The 24,544-nt window shown below is 42.2% G+C and overlaps 1 protein-coding gene across 1 annotated transcript in view; it reads right to left on the bottom strand.

Moving 5' to 3' along the window:
- Positions 1–8,964: 8,964 nt before the first annotated feature.
- The window catches only part of LOC139581948 (early endosome antigen 1-like), a 55,879-nt gene continuing 40,299 nt past the window's right edge, over positions 8,965–24,544 (bottom strand). The window contains exons 14-16 of the mRNA XM_071412140.1: positions 12,468–12,639; positions 12,240–12,325; positions 8,965–9,682 (exon numbers count right to left, since the gene is read on the bottom strand). Of these exons, the coding sequence (XP_071268241.1) occupies positions 9,623–9,682; positions 12,240–12,325; positions 12,468–12,639 (318 nt within the window). The 3' untranslated portion in view covers positions 8,965–9,622. The remainder of the gene's footprint in view (positions 9,683–12,239; positions 12,326–12,467; positions 12,640–24,544) is intronic.

The raw sequence follows: 24,544 nt of genomic DNA, 5'->3' as shown, positions 1-24,544 counted from the left end.
AGCCAATCATTTCATGTCCGGTACCATCGTTGGGCTACGGATGCGAAAGATTCAGCAGACTATCTGCATTACACATCTGGCGAAAATATTACTGTAGCTCAGTTGGAATCACTTTTATAGATAACTTTGACACCTTCTGGAAACAGATGATGCTCTACAGCAATGGTTCCCAAACGTTTTATAGTCCCGTACTCCTTCAAACACTCAACCTCCAGCTGCGTACCTCCTCTAGCACCAGGGTCAACGCACTCTCAAATGTATTTTTTTTGCCATCATTGTAAGCCTGCCACACACACACTTACATTTATTAAACATAAGAATGAGTGTGAGTTTTTGTCACAACCTGGCTCGTGGGAAGTGACAAAGAGCTCTTATAGGACCAAGGAACAAATATTTTTGCTCTTTATTTAGCCATCTTACATATAAAACCTTCTTTGTTCCTCAAGAATTGTGAATAACTCTCCACAGGTCAATGAGAAGGTTGTGCTTGAAAGGATGCACATTACTCTGCAATGTTGGGTTGTATTGGAGAGAGTCTCAGTCTTCAATAATTTTCCACACACAGTCTGTGCCTGTATTTAGTTTTCATGCTAGTGAGGGACAAGAATCCACTCTCACATAGGTACAGTACGTGGTTGCAAAGGGTATCAGTGTCTTAACAGTGAGATTTGCCAAGGCAAGAAACTCTGAGGTTTGGCTACAAGTTAATGGCTACAGGTTAATGTCTTCCCTATCCAAAAACCTGGCAGTGGCTTCTGAATAAATAAAGAACCGCTTGTTGCAATTTCGATGAGGCACTCCTGTTCAGACATCGGTAAGTGGACTGGAGGCAGGGCATTAAAGGGATAACGAGTTGTTTGTGTCGGCTGTATTTAGAAAGTACCTGCGTAATTGCGCACCAAGCTCACTCAGGTATAGTGCTATATCACATTTGACATTGTCCGTAAGCTTGAGTTCATTTGCACACAAAGAATCATGCAATAATGGAAAGACGTGTGTTGTGTTTGTTAATGCAGACAGAAAAGAGCTCCAACTTCTTATATTCATAGCCTCAATTTAGTCCCGCACATTGAATAAAGTTGCGGAGTGTCCCTGTAATCCTAGATTCAGATCATTCAGGCGAGAAAAAACATCACCCAGATAGGCCAGTCGTGCGAGAAACTCTGTCACGATCGTCTTGCTGAGAGAGAGTGGACCAAGGCGCAGCGTGTGCAAAATACATTCTCTTTTATTTTAGAGAAAAGGAAAAACACGCAACGAACACTTTAACAAACTGAAACAACAAACGATCGTGAAGCTAAAGACGTAAGTGCACACACAAGCTACAAACGTACAACATAGACAATTACCCACATTAACCTAGTGCCTATGGCTGTCTTAAATATGGCTCCCAAATTAATGACATCTGTCTCTGATTGAGAACCATTCAGGCAACCATAGACACAGCTAGACACCTACACTAAACACAAACCCATCTACTCTACTTAACCCCCTAAACCATACAACCACCCTAGACAATACAAAAACACATACATTCCCCATGTCACACCCTGACCTAACTAAAATAATAAAGGAAACAAAGAATACTAAGGCCAGGGCGTGACAAACTCGTCATCATGGAAGTGGTCATGCAACTCGCCATCATGCAAGCAGTAATTGTTTTTTGGCCTTTCCCCCAGCATTGTCCCAGCCATATTCGCGGCAGCAGGAAGAATTAAGTCCTCCACAATAGTATGGGGCTTGCCTGTCCTAGCCACTCGGTAGCTCACCATATAAGATGCTTCTAGCCCCTTCTTATTAATGGTACAGTTGAAGTCGGAAGTTTACATACACCTTAGCCAAATACATTTAAACTCAGTTTTTCACAATTCCTGACACTTTATCCTAGTAAACATTCCCTGTCTTAGGTCAGTTAGGATCACCACTTTATTTTAAGAATGTGACATGTCAGAATGATAGTAGAGAATGATTTATTTCAGCTTTTATTTCTTTCATCACATTCCCAGTGGGTCAAAAGTTTACATACACTCAATTAGTATTTGGTAGCATTGCTTTTAAATTGTTTAACCTTTCTAGCCCCGGCGTTCCGCTAGCGGAACTCCTCCCACATTCCACTGAAAAGGCAGAGCGCGAAATTCAAAAAATATTTTTTTGAAATATTTAACTTTCACACATTAACAAGTCCAATACAGCAAATGAAAGATACACATCTTGTGAATCCAGTCAACATGTCCGATTTTTAAAATGTTTTACAGCGAAAACACCACATATATTTATGTTAGCTCACCACCAAATACAAAAAAGGGCAGACATTTTTCACAGCACAGGTAGCATGCACGAAACCAACCAAACTAACCAAGAACCAACCAAACTAACCAAGAAACAACTTCATCAGATGACAGTCCTATAACATGTTACACAATAAATCTATGTTTTGTTCGAAAAATGTGCATATTTGAGGTATAAATCAGATTTACATTGCTGCTACCATCACAGCTACCGTCGGAAATAGCACCGAAGCAGCCAGAGTAATTATAGAGACAAACGTGAAATACCTAAATACTCATCATAAAACATTTCTGAAAAATACATGGTGTACAGCAAATTAAAGACAAACATCTTGTGAATCCAGCCAATATTTCCGATTTTTTAAGTGTTTTACAGCGAAAACACAATATAGCATTATATTAGCTTACTACAATAGCCTACCACACAACCGCATTCATTCATCAAGGCACGTTAGCGATAGCAATACATTACATTACATTACATTTACATTTAAGTCATTTAGCAGACGCTCTTATCCAGAGCGACTTACAAATTGGTGCATTCACCTTATGATATCCAGTGGAACAACCACTTTACAATAGTGCATCTAACTCTTTTAAGGGGGGGGGGGGGGGGGGTTTAGAAGGATTACTTTATCCTATCCTAGGTATTCCTTAAAGAGGTGGGGTTTCAGGTGTCTCCGGAAGGTGGTGATTGACTCCGCTGACCTGGCGTCGTGAGGGAGTTTGTTCCACCATTGGGGTGCCAGAGCAGCAAACAGTTTTGACTGGGCTGAGCGGGAACTGTACTTCCTCAGAGGTAGGGAGGCGAGCAGGCCAGAGGTGGATGAACGCAGTGCCCTTGTTTGGGTGTAGGGCCTGATCAGAGCCTGAAGGTACGGAGGTGCCGTTCCCCTCACAGCTCCGTAGGCAAGCACCATGGTCTTGTAACGGATGCGAGCTTCAACTGGAAGCCAGTGGAGAGAGCGGAGGAGCGGGGTGACGTGAGAGAACTTGGGAAAGTTGAACACCAGACGGGCTGCGGCGTTCTGGATGAGTTGTAGGGGTTTAATGGCACAGGCAGGGAGCCCAGCCAACAGCGAGTTGCAGTAATCCAGACGGGAGATGACAAGTGCCTGGATTAGGACCTGCGCCGCTTCCTGCGTGAGGCAGGGTCGTACTCTGCGAATGTTGTAGAGCATGAACCTACAGGAACGGGTCACCGCCTTGATGTTAGTTGAGAACGACAGGGTGTTGTCCAGGATCACGCCAAGGTTCTTAGCACTCTGGGAGGAGGACACAATGGAGTTGTCAACCGTGATGGCGAGATCATGGAACGGGCAGTCCTTCCCCGGGAGGAAGAGCAGCTCCGTCTTGCCGAGGTTCAGCTTGAGGTGGTGATCCGTCATCCACACTGATATGTCTGCCAGACATGCAGAGATGCGATTCACCACCTGGTTATCAGAGGGGGGAAAGGAGAAGGTTAATTGTGTGTCGTCTGCATAGCAATGATAGGAGAGACCATGTGAGGATATGACAGAGCCAAGTGACTTGGTGTATAGCGAGAATAGGAGAGGGCCTAGAACAGAGCCCTGGGGGACACCAGTGGTGAGAGCACGTGGTGCGGAGACAGATTCTCCTTGATTTTCCGCACTGCTAAAGCTAACTCTCTCTCCTCTGCTCTCATCCTTCTAGACCTATCGGCTGCCTTTGATACTGTGAACCATCAGATCCTCCTCTCCACCCTCTCCGAGCTGGGCATCTCCGGCGCGGCCCACGCTTGGATTGCGTCCTACCTGACAGGTCGCTAATCCAGGCACTTGTCATCTCCCGTCTGGATTACTGCAACTCGCTGTTGGCTGGGCTCCCTGCCTGTGCCATTAAACCCCTACAACTCATCCAGAACGCCGCAGCCCGTCTGGTGTTCAACTTTCCCAAGTTCTCTCACGTCACCCCGCTCCTCCGCTCTCTCCACTGGCTTCCAGTTGAAGCTCGCATTGCTCTTCCTCCCGGGGAAGGACTGCCCGTTCCATGATCTCGCCATCACGGTTGACAACTCCATTGTGTCCTCCTCCCAGAGTGCTAAGAACCTTGGCGTGATCCTGGACAACACCCTGTCGTTCTCAACTAACATCAAGGCGGTGACCCGTTCCTGTAGGTTCATGCTCTACAACATTCGCAGAGTACGACCCTGCCTTTCCCCCCTCTGATAACCAGGTGGTGAATCGCATCTCTGCATGTCTGGCAGACATATCAGTGTGGATATGCATCCTTGGACATATCAATAGGCACGTTAGCGTTAGCGAATAAACCAGCAAAATATATTAATTTTCACTAACCTTCATAAACCTTCCTCAGATGACAGTCCTATAACATCAGGTTATACATACACTTATGTTTTGTTCGAAAATGTGCATATTTAGAGCTGAAATCAGTGGTTATCTATTATGCTAACGTAGCATCTTTTTCCCAGAATGTGCGGATATTTCTATTAGACTCTCACCTATTCTGACCAAATAGCTATTCATAAACATTACAAAAAAATACATGTTGTATAGGAATTGATAGATACACTAGTTCTTAATGCAATCGCAGTGTTAGAATTCTAAAAAATATCTTCATTACGACATAAGGCTTACGTTATAGCGAGAGAGTGGCCAAAACCTGGGCGCAAAACTACTAGTACACAGTTCTACAGATATATGAAATAGCATCACAAAATGGGTCCTACTTTTGGTGATCTTCCATCAGAATGTTGTACAAGGGGTCCTTTGTCCAGAACAGTTGTTGTTTGGATTTAGAACATCGTTTTTCCCTCTTGAATTAGCAAGCACACTGGCCAAGTGGCGCGAAGCTCTCCATCGTCAACAAACACAGACAACGCAACATGCCTAACGTCCCGAAAAAATTTCAATAATCTAATAAAACTATATTGAAAAAACATACTTTACGATGATATTGTAACATGTATCAAATAAAATCAAAGCCGGAGATAGTATTCGCCTATAACGACAGCTTTCCAGAAGGCAATTCCAGGTCCAACTTCGCGCTTTTCAGAAAACAGGAAATGGCGAACACGTCATTCCAAGAGGATTTATTCCACCTCAGACCAAGATAAACACTTAATTTCTTCTCTCACTTCCTCTTGACATCTAGGGGAAGGTGTATGACGTCCATGTATACTCATACGTATCATGCCCATTTATAGGCAGGCCCTTGAACAGAGCATAATTTTCAGACTTTCCACTTCCTGGTCAGAAAGTGTGCTGCCAAATGAGTTCTGTTTTACTCACAGACAAAATTCAAACGGTTTTAGAAACTAGAGAGTGTTTTCTATCCAATAGTAATAATAATATGCATATTGTACGAGCAAGAATTGAGTACGAGGCCATTTAAATTGGGCACGAATTTCACCCAAAGTGGAAACAGCGCCCTCTGTCCTCATCAGGTTAACTTGGGTCAAACGTTTTGGGTAGCCTTCCACAAGCTTCCCACAATAAGTTGGGTGAATTTTGGCACATTGCTCCTGACAGAGCTGGTGTAACTGAGTCAGGTTTGTATACCTCCTTGCTCACACATGCTTTTTCAGTTCTGCCCACACATTTTCTATGGGATTGAGGTCAGGGCTTTGTGCTGGCCACTCCAATAACTTGACTTTGTTGTCCTTAAGCCATTTTGCCACAACTTTGGAAATATGCATGGGGTCATTGTCCATTTGGAAGACCCATTTGCGACCAAGCTTTAACTTCCTGACTGATGTCTTGAGATGTTGCTTCAATATATCCACATAATCTTCCTTCCTCATGATGCCATTTATTTTGTGAAGTGCACCAGTCCTTCCTGCAGCAAAGCACCCCACAACATGATGCTGCCACCCCCGTCCTTCACTGTTGGGATGGTGTTCTTCGGCTTGCAAGCGTCCCCCTTTTTCCTCCAAACATAACGATGGTCATTATGGCCAAACAGTTCTATTTTTGTTTCATCAGACCAGAGGACATTTCTCCAAAAAGTACAATCTTTGTCCCCATGTGCAGTTGCAAACCGTAGTCTGGCTTTTTTATGGCGGTTTTTGAGCAGTGGTTTCTTCCTTGCTGAGCTGCCTTTCAGGTTCTGTCGATATATAGGACTCGATTTACTGTGGATATAGATACTTTTGTACCTGTTTCCTCCAGCATCTTCACAAGGTCCTTTGCTGTTGTTCTGGGATTGATTTGCACTTTTCGCACCAAAGTACATTCATCTCTAGGAGACAGAACGCATCTCCTCTTGAGCGGTATGACGGCTGCGTGGTCCCATGGTGTTTATACTTGCGTACTATTGTTTGTACAGATGAACGTGGTACCTTCAGGCATTTGGAAATTGCTCCCAAGGATGAACCAGACTTGTGGAGGTCTACAATTTTTTTTCTGAGGTCTTGGCTGATTTAAAAAAATATTCCCATGATGTCAAGCAAAGAGGCACTGAGTTTGAAGGTAGGCCTTGAAATGCATACACAGGTACAACTACAATTGACTCAAATGATGTCAATTAGCCCATCAGAAGCTTCTAAAGCCATGACATCATTTTCTGGAATTTTCCAAGCTGTTTAAATCCTCTCTGGGATAGGCGGGACGCTTGCGTCCCACTTGGCCAATACCCAGGGAAAATGTAGAGCGTCAAATTCAAATTCAAATTCAAACACAGAGGGTGTTCTTTAATTGAAGCCTCCAACATAATCCAGGTACAATCAGGAATTCCACAGGGCAGCTGTCTAGGCCCCTTTCTTTTTTTCAATCTTTACTAACGACATGCCACTGGCTTTGAGTAAAGCCATGGATGGCAAGGAATAAGTTAGCCCGAAATATTTCAAAACTAAAAGCACTGTATTTGTGACAAATCATTTTCTAAACCCTAAACCTTAACTAAATCTTGTAATGAATAATGTGAAAATTGAGCAAGTTGAGGTGACTAAACTGCTTGGAGTACTCCTGGATTGTAAACTGTCATTGTCAAACCATATTGATACAACAGTAGCTAAGATAGGGAATAATCTGTCCATAATAAAGCCCTGCTCTGCCTTCTTAACAACACTATCAACAAGGAAGGTACTACAGGGCCTAGTTTTGTCGCACCTGGACTACTGTTCAGTTGTGTGGTCAGGTGCCACAAAGAGGGACTTAGGAAAATTACAATTGGCTCAGAACAGGTCAGCACGGCTGGCCCTTAAAAGTACACGGGGAGCTAACATTAATGATAAGCATGTCAATCTCTCATGGCTCAAAGTTGAGGAGAAATTGACTTCATCACTACTTGTTTTTGTAAGAACTGTTGACAAGCTCAGACACCCATGTATACCCCACAAGAAATGCCACCATAGGTCTCTTCACAATCCCCAAATACATAATAGACTATGGGAGTCACACAGTACTACATGTAACTCTATTCCACATCAAGTAACTGATGCAAGCAGTAGAACCAGATTTTTTTTTAATGATCAAATACACCTTATGAAACAGCGGAGACTGTGAAGAGACACACACAACGGTACAGACACACACATGTACATTGTAATATTGTTGTATGGTGGTATTATACATTTTGCATTGTGGATATGTAGCGGCGTAATAATGTTATATGATGTACTGTTATATCTGTTGCTCCAGACTTAGAAAAAACTGCCTTTGCACCTCATGTATGGAATAACAAGTTCCTTGCAACTAGTTACATTGATGACTCTCGGGCAGTTCAAAATATGGTTGAGGACATCTTTGTTGAGGAATGTGAATGTTTTTCTTAAGTGTGTATTTTTGTATTCTCTGGTATTTTGTCAAATGTGTGAAATTGTAAAATGCAGGGCTGCCTTATGAAAGACACCGGTCCTTTGTGTCACTGTTGAAATAAATATATTCCAGTAAAAAAACAAAGTATTTTTAATAAAGTTATTAGCGGCACATTATTGTGGTCTCAAAACAGTGAGCATAATGTACATTCTTCAAGAATATGAGCACTCTGGAATTATTTACACAATGAAAGTCATAATTGCTGCAGTTATTAAAACCATAAGTGCTGTGAATGACACACTTCCTCACCGGGACCAATTTCCTCTTCTCTGCATACGTCTGAGAATCAGGATGAACCAACATCACCCATGGCGAATCAAAATGTGCCAAATTCATATGATGGGACAGTGACGTTTCAATTTCCATAGCGTCGCTGTAAAGTTTAAACAAAGGACATTTCAGATCCACTCTGCCAGCTAGATGCTGTAGAAACAGTGGGGTAGTGGAAAAAAATAGCTGATCCCAGGTTGCAGTGAAAAAAGCTATGCTCCCTATACGTTCAATACATTTTTCTGTAAAAGGTGGATAAACGCTCACTTAAAATGAAGGTGAGTAAATTATGTTTAGGCTACCCTCCACAACACTGTAGAATAGATTATTAATAATCTATGCCTATACAATCTTCCAATGGGACGATCATACCACTAAACGACACCACCGTTGCATGTTTTCAGGTAGTTTACAGAACTATAGTTTAATAGTGGATCCCAAATCAATTGTGGGGAAGGGATGCGAGGCCTCCCATCGTATTGAGAAAAACAAACGCCATAAGGAGAGTGCGTGAGAGAATGCCAATGAATACTCTGACTGCTGTGAGAGGGAAACCTTGTGGTCAGGTGTTACCATGTTCACTGGGAGAAAGAGGATGGAAACAGAAAAATGGTTCCGACATTACATTTATTTAGACACACTTTGACATTCAAATAAAAAACATTTTATTAATAATATGGAACACTAAAATACAGGACACAAGTGTATTATAATACATTGAAAAAATCATAGCCATGCATTTTTACATGACCAGTATTTAGATTTGAGTGTGTTCTTACATAGGGAATTTTGTTTTGCCCTAATTAATCAGTTCACATCACTGTCCGGCTGTGGTGAAGTGGACTAGGAGGAGAGAAACACATTGTGCATTGAGCCCTGTAAGAGCATTTTATTAGTTAGCACACTTGCGCAATATTTTGGTCTGTGTAATAATACATACATAAATAAATAGTTAATCACAATACTTGCAACCTCACCACATCAATGCTCTAAAAATCTCCCAATGGTACACTCTACAGATCACAGGCAAGCATTGCAGTAGTCTGGGTACCAGTGTCTTTAGCTAATCCACTCCCTGTACTCTATGTAATTTGCCAAAGATGAAGATTGGCAATGACAAGAAGTGGCAAGGAGTGGAATGTTAGCTAAAGAGACTTGTACTCAGACTAGCACTGTTGCACACGATTGGCAAACACCACACAAACACAAACACATACACACACACACACTGAAGAATGAGGCAAAAAACATGGATCAGATCTTCTTCTAGTCCATGGGCTCAAACAGCTTCATTCTCTCTTGGACAGAGAGACCCTCTTTCAGACTCTGACAGACAAAGAGACGACACAGATGGATAAAAATGGAAGAAATTAGGCACAAGATCAGTGTTTTGTTTTTAGTTATTGCAGAGTATTATCAAATTGGGATTGAGTGAAAGTTAGTGACTTGTGAAAGTATTCACCCCCTTGGCATTTTTCCTATTTTGTTGCCTTACAACCTGGAATTAAAATTCATTTTTGGGGTGTGTATTATTTGATTTACACAACATGCCTACCAGTTTGAAGATACAAAATATTGTGTATAGTGAAACAAACAAGAAATAACTATTCATCCCCTCAAAGTCAATACTTTGTAAAGTCACCTTTTGCAGCATTTACAGCTGCAAGTCTCTTAGGGTATGTCTCTATAAGCTTGGCACATCTAGCCACTGGGATTTTCTGCCCATTCTTTAAGGCAAAACTGCTCCAGCTACCTCAAGTTGGATGGGTTCCACTGGAACACAGCAATCTTTAAGTCATACCACAGATTCTCAATTGGATTGCGGTCTGGGCTTTGACTAGGCCAATCCAAGACATTTAAATGTTTCCCCTTAAACCACTCAAGTGTTGCTTTAGCAGTATGCTTAGGGTCATTGTCCTGCTGGAAGGTGAACCTTCGTCCCAGTCTCAAATCTCTGGAAGACTGAAACAGGTTTCCCTCAAGAATGTCCCTATATTTAGCGCCATCCATCATTCATTCAATTCTGACCAGTTTCCTAGTCCCTGCTGATGAAAAACATTCCCACAGCATGATGCTGCCACCACCATGCTTCACTGTGGGGATGGTGTTCTCGGGGTGATGAGAGGTGTTTGGTTTGCGCTAGACATAGCATTTTTCTTGATGGCCAAAAAGCTCAATTTTAGTCTCATCTGACCAGAGTACCTTCTTCCATATGTTTGGGGAGTCTCCCTCGTGCCTTTTGGCGAACACCAAATGTGTTCGCTTATTTTTTTCTTTAACTTCCCTAGGATATGTGGGACGCTACCGTCCCACTTGGCCAATAGCCAGGGAAAATGTAGAGCCAAATTCCAAAAAATGATATAAAATCAAACTTTCATTATATCACACATGTAAGATACCAAATTAAAGCTACACTCGTTGTGAATCCAGCCACCATGTCAGATTTCAAATAAATGTCAAATTGTCCATTTATTTGGCGCGGTTGATCCACAAAAAAACAGCTTCCAATTTGTGCAAAGTCACAACAAAATATCTCAAAAATTACCTCTAAACTTTGCCAAAACATTTCAAACTACTTTTGTAATACAACTTAAGGTATTTGTAAACGTTAATAATCGATCAAATTGAAGACGGGTCTATCTGTTTTCAATACAGGAGATCAACAAACTAACGCTACTTTTCTAGTCTTGCGCAACTCTCAAACAGTACACATGACGTTACACTGTTTCCAGGTGGCCTCACTTCTTCATTGCACAAAGGAATAACCTCAACCTATTTCCAAAGAGTGGTGACATCCAGTGGAAGCGGTAGGAACTGAAAACAGGGTGATTAGAAATCCAGTATTCCAATGAAAACTCATTGAACAGACAGTGACTTTAAAAAAAAAAAATTAAATGAATGGTTAGTCCTCGGGGTTTTGCTTGCTACATAAGTTCTGTTATACTTACAGACATGATTCAAACAGTTTTAGAAACTTCAGAGTGTTTTCTATCCAAATAATATGCATATCTTATATTCTGGGGATGAGTAGAAGGAAGTTGAAATTGGGCACGCTATTTATCCAATAGTGAATTTGCTGCCCCCTATCCTAGAGAAGTTAATCAATGGCTTTTATCTGGCCACTCTTCCATAAAGTCCAGCTCTGTGGAGTGTACGGCTTAAAGTGGTCCTATGGACAGATACTCCAATCTCCGCTGTGGAGCTTTGCAGCTCCTTCAGGGTTATCTTTGGTCTCTTTGTTGCCTCTCTGATTTGTGCCCTCCTTGCCTGGTCCATGAGTTTTGGTGGGCGGCCCTCCCTTGGCAGGTTTGTTGTGGTGCCATATTCTTTCCATTTTTTAATAATGGATTTAATGGTGCGCCGTGGGATGTTAAAAGTTTCAGATATTATTTTAGAACCCAACCCTGATCTGTACTTCTTCACAACTTTGTCCCTGACCAGTTTGGAGAGCTCCTTGGTCTTCATGGTGCCGCTTGCTTGGTGGTGCCCCTTGCTTAGTGGTGTTGCAGACTCTGGGGCTTTTCAGAACAGGTGTATATATACTGAGATCATGTGACACTTAGATAGCACACAGGTGGACTTTATTTAACTAATTGTGTGACTTCTGAAGGTAATTGTTTGCACCCGATCTTATTTAGGAGCTTCATAGCAAAGGGGGTGAATACATATGCACGCACCACTTTTCAGTTTTTTATTTTTGAGAATTCTTTGAAACAAGTAATTTTTTTCATTTCACCAATTTGGACTATTTTCTGTATGTCCATTACATGAAATCCAAATTAAAATCCATTTGAATTACAGGTTGTAATGCATCAAAATAGGAAACATGCCCAGGGGGATAAATAATGTTGCAAGGCACTGTACCTCACCCCTGACCTCTCACCTTTGACCTGACCCCTCTGATTTGCCTGGTGAGTGTCGACCTCTCCTTCTTCAGGAAATCAGGGTTGCTTGTCAACTTCACTATGTCTACAGTGTATGCATAGAGAGAAGTCCTAAGTCACTATACATGCCAGTAGGATTATGCATAAGTGTGCATGCAGGTGTGCACATGTGAGTGTGAAGAGGTTGCACTGTGTGGGGTGGGGGTGTTTGTGTGTGCATGTCTTACCGTATGCCTGAGCAGCATTGGAGCCATCGCCGCCCCTGCCCTCATCCCTGGGAGACCCTGTTGCAGTCTGGAGCTCCTCTCGCAGTTTGGGAATGTCACATTGGACCTTGGACCGGCTGAAGCTCAGCTCAGCATACAGGGCTTTGAGCTTGTCTTTGGCATACGCCTTATCCTGCATACACATATTGGGAAGATTGAAGTTTTGCCAGATTTCCTTTGACGAACTATTGACAAAAAAATCTGGTGAATTCGAGTGGATACACATGGTTTCAGAACCCCTATGGAACGGGGAGCCAATAATTTATTTTAGACTACTTGAAACTAGAGATGTGCACTGTTATTTGAATATACAAATAGAATGAATATAAATTTTTGCGCAAAATACAATTGTAGTCCTATTTTAACACTGAAAAGTAATTTTTCTGAATTACATTAAAATATCCATGTGACATTGTTACATACAAGTACATACCATGACATTTGAAGTTAATGATTTAATAAAACATTTACTTTTCAATGTAGTTTTGTAGTTTTTGTGACATGTACTGTGCCCCATAACAAAGACTGGGAGCCTTCATGTGTGTAGCAAAGAGGCTCAATGTGTAACAAGTGTAGAGAGAGTTCACTAATGCAATGCAAGGTGGAATGAAATCATGGAATTAAAAGCTAAAAGAAATGAGAAGGAGTAGGCTACAACGAGCAACCAACAGGGGAGTTGGGACCACATTTTGCCTATCTAGCTATAGCTGGCTAGCTAGGCTACTCCATTTAAGACAGGCACTGTTACTGTCAGGCGTGTGCGTACTTGTGCTGAAGTCAGGTGCAGGAGAGCAGAGAATTGTGAACAGGCACACACTTTATTTTGGCAGGAGAGATATACAGACAGACGCAGCTGCGTCCAAAAAAACTCCAGCCAACAAGGCAAAGTGTATAACGCGCAAAACAGTCACAACACATCAAATTGATACAAAACAGGCTTCGTGAAATAACACAGGAAAAACGCACACAAGCCTAGTGCGTACGAACACAAGTAACACACAAACAATCTTCCACAAAGACATGAGGGGGAACAGAGGAATAAATACATGTAGTGTGATTGGGGAATGAAAACCAGGTGTGCAGGGAACAAGACAAAACAAATGGATACATGAAAAATGGAGCGGGCAATGGCGACCTCGGAACGCCGCCCGAAAAAGGAGAGGAGCCGACTTCGGCGGAAATCGTGACAGTTACAGTGCCTTCGGAAAGCATTCAGACCCCTTGACTTTTTCCACATTTTGTTACGTTACAGACTTATTCTAAAATGTATTAAATAATTTTTTTCTCTCATCAATCTACACACAATACCGCATAATGACAAAGCAAAAACTTTTTTTTTTACATTTCTGCACATTTATTAAAAATCTCAAATATAACATTTACATAATAATTCAGAACCTTTACCTTAACCTTTGAAGCACCTTTGGTAGCCTTGAGTCTTCTTGGGTATCACGCTACAAGCTTGGCACACCAGTATTTGGGGAGTTTGTCCCATTCTTCTCTGCAGATCTTCTCAAGCTCTGTCAGGTTAGATGGGGAGCGTCGCTCCAGAGTTATTTTCAGATGTTCGATCGGGTTCAAGTCCGGGCTCTGGCTGTGCCCCTCAAGGACATTCAGGAACTCTCTTGACTGTGTGCTTAGGGTCGTTGTCCTGTTGGAAGGTGAACCTTCGCCCAGTCTGAAGGTCCTGAGCGCTCTGGAGTAGGTTTTCATCAAGGATATCTCTATACTTTGCTCCGTTCATCTTTCCCTCAATCCTGACTAATCTCCCAGTCCCTGCCGCAGAAAAACATCCCCAGAGCATGATGCTGCCACCACCAAGCTTCACCGTAGGGATGGTGCAAGGTTTCCACCAGACATGATGCTTGGCATTTAGGCCAAAGAGTCCAATATTGGTTTCATTAGACCAGAGAATCTTCTCATGGTCTGAGAGTCCTTTAGGTGCCTTTTGGCAAACTCCAAGCAGGCTGTCGTTTGCCTTTTAATGAGGAGTGGCTTCCATCTGGCCACTTTACCATAAAGGCCTGATTGTTGGAGTTCTGCAGAGATGGTTGTCCTTCTGGAAGGTTCTCTCATCTCCACAGAGGAATTCTGGAGCTCTGTCAGAGTGACGATCGGGTTCTTGGTCCCCAGCCTGACCAAGGCCCTTCTCCTACGATTGCTCAGTTTGGCCGGGCTGCCAGCTCTTGGTGGTTCCAAACTTCTTCCAATTAAGAATGATAGAGGCCACTGTGTTCTTGGGAACCTTCAATGCTGCAGAAATGTTTTGGTACCCTTCCCAAGATATGTCCCTCGACACAATCCCGTCTCGGAGCTCTACGGACAATTTCTTCGACCTTATGCCTTGGTTTTGCTCTGACTTGCACTGTCAACTGTGGGACCTTATACAGACAGGTGTTTGCCTTTCCAAATCATGTCCAATCAATTGAATTTACCACAGGTGGACTCCAATAAAGTTGTAGAAACATCTCAAGGATGATCAATGGAAACAGGATGCACCTGAGCTCAATTTCAAGTCTCATAGCAAAGTGTCTGAATACTTATGTAAATAAGGTTTTTATGTTTTTTGTTTTTTATAAATTTGCAAACATTTTCACTAATCTGTTTTCACTTTGTCATTATGAGGTATTGTGTGTAGATTAATGAGAATTTGTATTTATTTAATACATTTTAGAATAAGGCTGTAAGGGGTCCGAATGCACTGTATTTGGAATGATAAATAACATTGTGGCTGCTACAAGGTAGGCAGTCTTGGGTGTAGCCAAGAAGTGTCTCGCTCTCACCTGCACAGCTACAGCAATAGAGCGCCAGCCCCTCCCTCGCGCAGCAGTGCTCAGGTTAGAAACGTATGTGCTACAGTACATGTAATATCTTTGTGGCCAGCAAATAATTTTGTCATATTGACTGGGTCTGAGCGATTTGTCGTTAGCGTGCAGTTTAGGCCCAGTCAATTTGAGTATGTGGTAGACTGAACCTAAAAATTTGAATTTGATTGATCCCTGTCGAGGGAGGAGCAGATTTTTTTTATACAACTGTAAAACATTCTTATAATAACTATAAAAGTTGTTGGCACTTTCAATTCTTGCACATTTTATCATAAAAAGTAGATTTCAACACTATCTGCTCAGGCAAATTTGCCGAACCTCTAAAGTTGGAATCAATCAGAACTCCCGTACATACCTATCGTGATGAAGGCAGCAATGGCCTGCTTCTATCTACAATGTAAACACAGTCTCTTGTGAAAATGCGAGCGGCTGTCTGATGTAGGAGTGAACGACTCCAGGATTTTTGGAGTTGACTCCGACTCCTGTGTTTGGAGTCATGGTCGACTTTTGCACGACTCTCAAAACACAATGAAAATGAGTCCTACTAACAAATTGTAACGGCTTCCGTCGGTAGAAAGAGAGGAGGACCAAAGTGCAGCCTGGTATGTGGTATCCCCCCAATACATTTTTGGTGCTGTCTCTCGCGCTTTCTACCGCGTCGCCGTGCTGCCTCCATTCGCCGGTATCCCTCCGCACATTGCTCCATAGAATCCCAGGCGGGCTCCGGCACTCTCCCTGGGTTGACCGAACACCTGACTATTTCTTCCCAAGTTGTAACACAGTCCAGATTCTGCTGCCGAGCCAGCTCCTCAAAACGCTGCCTCTCTGCTTTCGCTGCCTCCAGCTCTGCCCTGGGGCGGCGATATTCCCCTGGCTCCGCCCAGGGTCCTTTGCCGTCTAACTCGTCCTCCCATGTCCATTCTTCCATAAAGCGCTGTTGCTGCTGCTGCCGCTGTCCGTTACCACGAGGCTTGGTCCTTTTTTGGTGGGTGATTCTGTAACGGCTTCCGTCGGTAGAAAGAGAGGAGGACCAAAGCGTAGCGTGGTATGTATCCATATTTATTAGAATACTTCTTCAATACGAACAAAACAATAAACAAACAAAAACCAACGAAGCTACAGTCCTGAACTAGAGAACATAGAACACATGAACACACGAACAGGAACAATCACCCACAAACAAACAGTGAAAACAGGCTACCTTAATATGGTTCCCAATCAGAGACAATGACAAACACCTGCCTCTGATTGAGAACCATATTAGGCCAAACAACAAACCCAACATAGAAACACAAAACATAGAATGCCCACCCAGCTCACATCCTGACCAACTAAACAAAGACTAAACAAAGGAAATAAGGTCAGGAACGTGACACAAATGTTGCGTTCTAGAGGACTGGCATGAGCATGATACTCATCAACAGCTTATAAAAGGCCTATCTTGTTTGAATATATACAGGTATGGAAGGTGATGTGTAGGAACAAGAATATTTCAGTGATATTTCTACTGTGCCCAGCCTTGACAGATCCCTTGGGATGATGCAGTGCACTCTACGCTAATAACCAGATGACCATTGTGCACGTGTTGATTTTGTCTAGCCCCACCAGATGCGTTCATGACATGCAGGTTAAAATATCAAAACCAACTGTGAACCAACTATTTTAAAAGGGAATTTCACCCTGGCTCTACCACGGCATATAGTCATTACTATATTAACCTCTAATTCCTCCCAAACCCGGATCCGGGAGCACCCCCCACAGTAAAAAAGCTGACTAGCATAGCCTAGCATAGCGTCACAAGTAAATACTAGCATCTAAATATCATTAAATCACAAGTCCAAGACACCAGATGAAAGATACACATCTTGTGAATCCAGCCATCATTTCTGATTTTTAAAATGTTTTACAGGGAAGACACAATATGTAAATCTATTAGCTAACCACGTTAGCAAAAGACACCACTTTTTTTACTCCACCAGTTTTTTACTCCATCAGTAGCCATCACTAATTCGACCAAATAAAGATATAAATAGCCACTAACCAAGAAACAACTTCATAAGATGACAGTCTGTTAACATATTTATTGTATAGCATATGTTTTTTTAGAAAAATGTGCATATTTCAGGTATAAATCACAGTTCTACATTGCAGCTGCAATCTGAAATAGTGCCGAAGCTGCCAGAATAATTACAGAGACCAACGTCAAATACCTAATTACTCATCTTAAAACATTTCTGAAAAATACACAGCGTACAGCAAATGAAAGCCCAACATCTTGTGAATCCAGCCAATATGTCAGATTTTTTAAGTGTTTTACAGCGAAAACACAATATAGCATTATATTAGCTTAGCACAATAGCCAGAAACACAAGCAATTTACCAGCAGCACAGGTTAGCGATCGTAACAATACAGCAAAAGATATATAATTTTTGACTAACCTTGATATACTTCGTCAGATGACAGTCCTGTAACATCATATTACACAATGCATATAGGTTTTGTTCGAAAATGTGCATATTTAGCAGCACAAATCGTGGCTATACAATGTGATCAGTGGCAACAGGTCATGCATTCTGGCCGGCGCCATCTTGGAAAGGCACCTAAGTTTACGATTATTTATCAATTAGATTGACTAAAAAATACAGGTTGGACAGCAAATGAAAGATGCATTAGTTATTAATGCAACCGCTGAGTTCGATTTTTAAAATTAACGTTACTAGACATACAGTGTGCGTTACAGCCAGACTAGTGCCGCAATAATGGCGGACAAATGCGTTTACATTTTTCCACATAAATACGGAATAACATCATAAATAGCTCTTACTTTTGGACGAGCTTCCATCAGAATCTTGGGCAAGGTGTCCTTTGTCCAAAAGAATCGTTGCTTGGTTGTAAAACGTCGTCTTCAACTTCGGAATTAGCAGCTAACAATAGCTATGTGACCACAACATGCCCAAATCCCCAAAACGCAATACTAAGGAAATTCCGAAAATAGCAATATACTCACATAAACTGATATAACTCGGTTTAAAATAACTTCGTTATGATGTTTCTAACACCTATATCAAATTAAATTACAGAAGGATATAGCTAAGGCCGATAACTGAGCGTTTCAAAATGCCATCTTGAGGTCTTGCTTTGCGCAATGACGAACGACGAAAAGAGAGCTCACTTCGTTCTTTGGCCTTTTATAAGCTCTGAGAACTACGTAGACACTCCATTCCACTTCTCATTGGTTACTGACATCCAGGGGAAGGCGGGTGCAGTTCATGTCGACCCATAGGATACATACAGAGCTTTAAACTGATCTGAGAACAGAGCCTCGTTTTCAGACCTTCGCAGTTCCTGTCATGGATTTCGCTGCAGAAAGAGTTCTGGTTCACCCACAGACATAATTCAAACGGTTTTAGAAACTAGAGATTGTTTTCTATCCAATAGTAATAATAATATGCATATTGTACGAGCAAGAATTGAGTATGAGGCAGTTTAATTTGGAGACAATATTTTCCAAAGTGGAAACAGCACCCCCTAGATTGAGAAAAGGTTAACAACATTGTTTTAATCATAAACAGTTAACTTTCAATGTTCTACCTACTAGAGGTTCACCCCTATTCTGCCAGTGGTTTGCGGTTATCAAGAATGATGCTTGACCAAAGATTAACAGAGTGATTTTCAGGCTGAACTGATGGGGAATCCATTTTTACAACAGCTGAGAAGTGATAGATAGATAGATAGATTTTGTTTTTAAATTTTCCACAACAAATCGGAAGATTCCCAATTAAAGGTGATCTAATGTTAGCTAACTTGCTACTGTAGCCTAGCTGGACTAGATGGCGTTACAGTGCTCTATTGAACTCTGAAATCTTTGACGGACGTCAAAAACGTAAGCTAGCTAATGTTAACAAATAAGAGCATCTCAATTTGGTAGCCATCTATTCCACTCTTGTTTGTAAAACACTCCGTTTCTAAAAATAGAATTGTCAATATAGTATGTATAAATTGTATATGGTTGGTTGGTTGGTTCTCAGACAGTCTCTGCTTGATAGCAATCTTGCTGCCATTGTAGTGATGCTAGTTAACTAACAGCAAGCTGACTATTGAAACGTCCATGGTAAGTACGCTTAGCTAAATTGTGTATTGTTGTGTATTTTGTTGTAAGTGGTACATCATCTGATTTCACCAACATGCGCTTCCAACCCCTAGCTCTGCACAAGGTGAAGGAAAGTTGACCTAAATATGTATAAGCTGATGGCTAAGATTACTCATTTTACAGTAAGCATGGTTTAAACATGAATTGGGTAGTGTTTGTATGGTTTGTGTTTGTGTTATGGGGTTACAAGTGGTTAGAGGTAGCCTGAGGACCACACCCAGCTAGCAATGAGGAATCGGCCCAGAAGCGGCCCTCTTCTGGGGGGCCAAAACTGATTGAATCGGCCCTGAATCGGGTGTCGGCCCAGAATCAAAATGAATGACTGCCCAGAATCGGCCCAATACATTGGGCCATTTCCCTCTACAGGAATTCAGCCGACTTTGCCGGCATCTTACCAGAATCCCCCAGAAGCAGTCCGATGCAAATTTAAATAAATGTATACAAAATTACCCAATTTAGTAATTTTAAATATTAGTATTATAAATGTTATATATACAAATTATTCCCATCCACAAAAAAACGTTTTGTGTCGGAGGAAACACCATACACCTGGTGACCGTGTCAGCGTGCATGCGCCTGGCCTGCCACGGGAGTCGCTACAGCTTGATGGGACAAGGACAACACGGCTGGCCAAACCCTCCCCTAAATCGGACGACGCTGGGCCAATTGTGCATTGCCTCGTGGGTCTCCCAGTCGTGGACAGCACAGGTCTCGAACCAGCATCTGTAGCAGTGCAGTTTGCACTGCGATGCAATGTCTTAGACCGCTGCGCCACTCGGGAGGCTCCATCCGCAAAGTTTTTAATGCTTATCAATTACCTTGCACAAAGTATCAAAATGCTAAAATACTACACAGGACTCAGGACTAAAATACTACACAGATTTTTATTCAAATGTTAATTGTATTTTCTGATCACAGAAACAATGAGAAAATATGGAACAATATATAATGAAATGTTAATTATCTAAAGCAGCCCGTGTAATCATCTGCCAGAGAGTAGCCCCAATCGGCCTGAGCCCCAAGTAATACATTTGGGCCAGATAACTCACACCGGAATCGGCCCGAGCCCCAAGTAATATATACACTTGGGCCAGATAACTCTCACGAAATCGTCCCGAGCCCCAAGTAATACATTTGGGCCAGATAATTCTCACCGGAATCGGACCAAGCCCAAAGTAATACATTTGGGCAAGATAACTCAAACCGGAATCGGCCCGAACTCCATCCCCACATCCTAGCCATAAGTAATACTGCCGAAGGCGGCAAAGATTTGGACCACATGACGTTGGCCGAGTCTGACTCTCGGCCGAGTGTCATTTTGGTTGCACAAGCATAAGGGAGTGGACACACCTTGCAGTTATGGAGCGTAACAAGATTGTGAGACAGAAACCCACAAGGGACACTGAAAGATATAACATCAAGACTACAACAGTAATTACAACCACCTCATTCTTCTCTCTGCAGATTCTCAAGACACAATACAAAATTCCCCTGCAAAGGGCTACTATTGACAAGAATGATCTGTCAATGGGCTAGGGGAGGTTTACAGATAGTACTTTGAGGTGAGATAGGGAGTTTTGATTGTGCTGGGTTGTGCTTAGACAGTAAATGTATTGTTGTGTATGAGAGTGATTGAGGTGCCATGACTCCTCAATCTCCCATACAAACCAATTCATACGGTTTAAGAACTGTCTTCCAAAGACTTTTCACACCTTCTTTAGCCCCCTAGCCCATTCACTTTGTTGACTGATCTTATCCTGTTTCCTGGAAACAATTGCTTCTTAACCACCACATTTTTGGTCCTCCTGCAGAAGATTTGCTGGTACTGCATGTCTCCTGGAAGACATGGTTGTGGTGTTAGCATTTTACACTTTTTGTGGAAGGGACAGATGGCAACACACCTTTGTTGGTAAATGTATCAACCGACTGGGACCGGCTAGAGTATTGTTTAGGGACAATGAGGGGACATTGGGAGCTGTTTTGAGAGGAAAGATCAGTCAACAAAGTGAATGGGCTAGGGGGCTAAAGAAGGTGTGAAAAGTCTTTGGAAGACAGTTCTTAAACCGTATGAATTGGTTTGTATGGGAGATTATACTGTCTGTAAACCTCCCCTAGCCCATTGACAGATCATTCTTGTCAATAGTAGCCCTTTGCAGGGGAATTTTGTATTGTGTCTTGAGAATCTGCAGAGAGAAGAATGAGGTGGTTGTATCATTATGGAAGTATGGCAATCTTAGTGGTCAATATTTTTTGTGACACGATCATGTATGAATATTTGCTTCTATTTAACCAGATGTATGTCCTTGAACCAATTACTTTAAAATCCCATACTGAAAAAGTTATGAGGATTTAAAAAAATCTACCAGCTGCTAGTTTTGACGTCACAATCCTGTGTAGAGAAGAGCTAGAATTTATATGGTCATTGCATTCCGTGGGAAAGATGTTCCAGTCTCCTCCTTGCCTACAGGTTGATAGTTTTTATATCAGATCTATTTTTATGATCGCACCACTTTCCAGTGTTTGTTCTTCGGGTATGGGATACAGTTTTGATAGCAAGGGCAAACATGGCTTTTCAGGATTTAACTCTACTAATCTCTATTCCAAGGAGGACCATTTGTTTGGTAAGTCTGTTAAGATTTTCACTTTCATATTTTCATGTAAACTAGGGCTAGGCTTAGGCTAGTAGAAGTTTAGATAACAGCGAGCCTAGCTTCTAATGCTAGCTTTAGCATGAATGTTCCAATTTTATGTTAAATAATGAGCGACATGAGAAGCATTGTACAGTGCATTTGCTTGTTTGCTAGTAGCAAGTATGTTCATGAGTCATGAATACAGGTCTGTGACAGAGGTCTCATTTAAAAAAAAATGTTTAACCATTATTTAACTAGGCAAGTCTTTAGCTAGATAATGTTAGCTAGTTAGCTAATATCATTTGGAAGACCCATTTGCGACCAAGCTTTAACTTCCTGACTGATGTCTTGAGATGTTGCTTCAACATATCAAAATAATTTTCCTGCCTCATGATGCCATCTATTTTGTGAAGTGCACCAGTCCCTCTGCACATGCCTGGAGCACACATCCTGGTAATCCGTCTAGCCCCGCAGCCTTGTGAATGTTGACCTGTTTAAAGGTATTACTCACGTCGGCTACGGAGAGCGTGATCACACAGTCGTCCGGAGTAGTTGATGCTCTCATGCATGCCTCGGTGTTGCTTGCCTCGACGCGAGCATAGAAGTGATTTAGCTTGTCTGGTAGGCTCGTGTCACTGGGCAGCTCGCGGCTGTGCTTCCCTTTGTAGTCTGTAAAAGTTTGCAAGCCCTGCCACATAAGACGAGCATCGGAGCCGGTGTAGTACTATTCAATCTTAGCCCTGTATTGACGCTTTGCCTGTTTGATGGTTCGTCGGAGGGCATAGCGGGATTTCTTATAAGCTTCCGGATTAGAGTCCCGCACCTTGAAAGTGGCAGCTCTACCCTTTAGCTCAGTGCAAATGTTGCCTGTAATCCATGGCTTCTGGTTGGGGTATGTACGTACAGTCACTGTGGGGACGACGTCGTCGATGCGCTTATTGATAAAGCCAGTGACTGATGTGGTGTACTCCTCAATGCCATCGGAAGAATCACGGAATGTTCTAGCCAAAACAATGCAGGAGTGGCTTCGGCACAAGTCTCTGAATGTCTTTGAGTGGCTACCCAGAGCACGGACTTGAACCCGATCGAACATCTATGGAGAGACCTGAAAATAGCTGTGCAGCAACGCTCCCGATCCAACTTGACAGAGCTTGAGAGGATCTGCCGAGAGGAACGGGAGAAACTCCCCACCATTTTTTACAGAACCAGTCAAAAGTTTGTACACATCTATTCATTCCAGGGTTGTTCTTTATTTGTACTATTTTCTACATTGTAGAATAATAGTGAAGACATCACAACTATGTAATAACAAATATGGAATCATGTAGTAACTAAAAAACTGTTAAACAAATCAAAATATATGTTATATTTGAGATTCTTTGAAGTAACCACTCTTTGCCTTGACAGCTTTGCACACTATTGGCATTTTCTCAACCAGCCTCATGAGGTAGTAACTTGGAATGCATTTCAATTAACAGGTCTGCCTTGTGGAATTTATTTCCTTCTTATGGTGTTTGAGCCAATTTGTGTTGTGACAAGGTAATGGTGGTATACAGAAGATAATCCTATTACGGAAAGAATAGTTCAAATAAGCTAAGAGAAATTACAGTCCATCATTATTTTAAGACATGAAGGTCAGTCAATCTGGAAAATTTCAAGAACTTTTCAAGTTTCTTCAAGTGCAGTCACGAAAACCATCAAGCGCAATGATTGAACTGGCTCTCATGAGGACCGCCACAGGAAAGGAAGACCCAGAGTTACCTCTGCTGCAAAGGATAAGTTCAGTAGAGCTACCAACCTCAAAAATTGCAGCCCAAATAAATGCTTCACAGAGTTCAAGTAACAGACACGTCTCAAAATCAATTGTTGAGAGGAGGCTGCCTTCATGGTCGAAATGCTGCAAAACAAACCACTACTAATAACAAGCCACACCAATAAGAAGAAGAGACTTGCTTGGACCAAGAAACACGAGCAATGGACAGTAGACCGGTGGAAATCTGTCCTTTGGTCTAATGAGTCCAAATGTTTTGGTTCCTACCGCCATGCCTTTGTGAGACGCAGTGCAGGTGAATGGATGGCCTCCGCATGTATGGTTCCCACAGTGATGCATGGAGGAGGAGATGTGATGGTGTGGGGGTGTGGGGGTGCTTTGCTGGATTCAAGGTTTATTTAGAATTCTAGGCACACCACAGCATTCTGCAGGGATATGCCATCCCACCTATCATTTCATTTTCAACAGGACAATGACCCAACATACTTCCAGGCTGTGTAAGGGCTTTTTGACCAAGAAGGAGATTGATGGAATGCTGCATCAGATGACCTGGCCTACACAATCACCCGACCTCAACCCAATTGAGATGGTTTGGGATGAGTTGTATCGCAGAGTGAAGGAAAGGGGGAATGGGGGATACCTAGTCAGTTGTACAACTGAA

The sequence above is a fragment of the Salvelinus alpinus genome, chromosome 1 (assembly GCF_045679555.1).
Source record: "Salvelinus alpinus chromosome 1, SLU_Salpinus.1, whole genome shotgun sequence".
Classification (NCBI taxonomy): Eukaryota; Metazoa; Chordata; class Actinopteri; order Salmoniformes; family Salmonidae; genus Salvelinus; species Salvelinus alpinus.
This window is presented reverse-complemented; position numbering and strand designations above follow the sequence as displayed.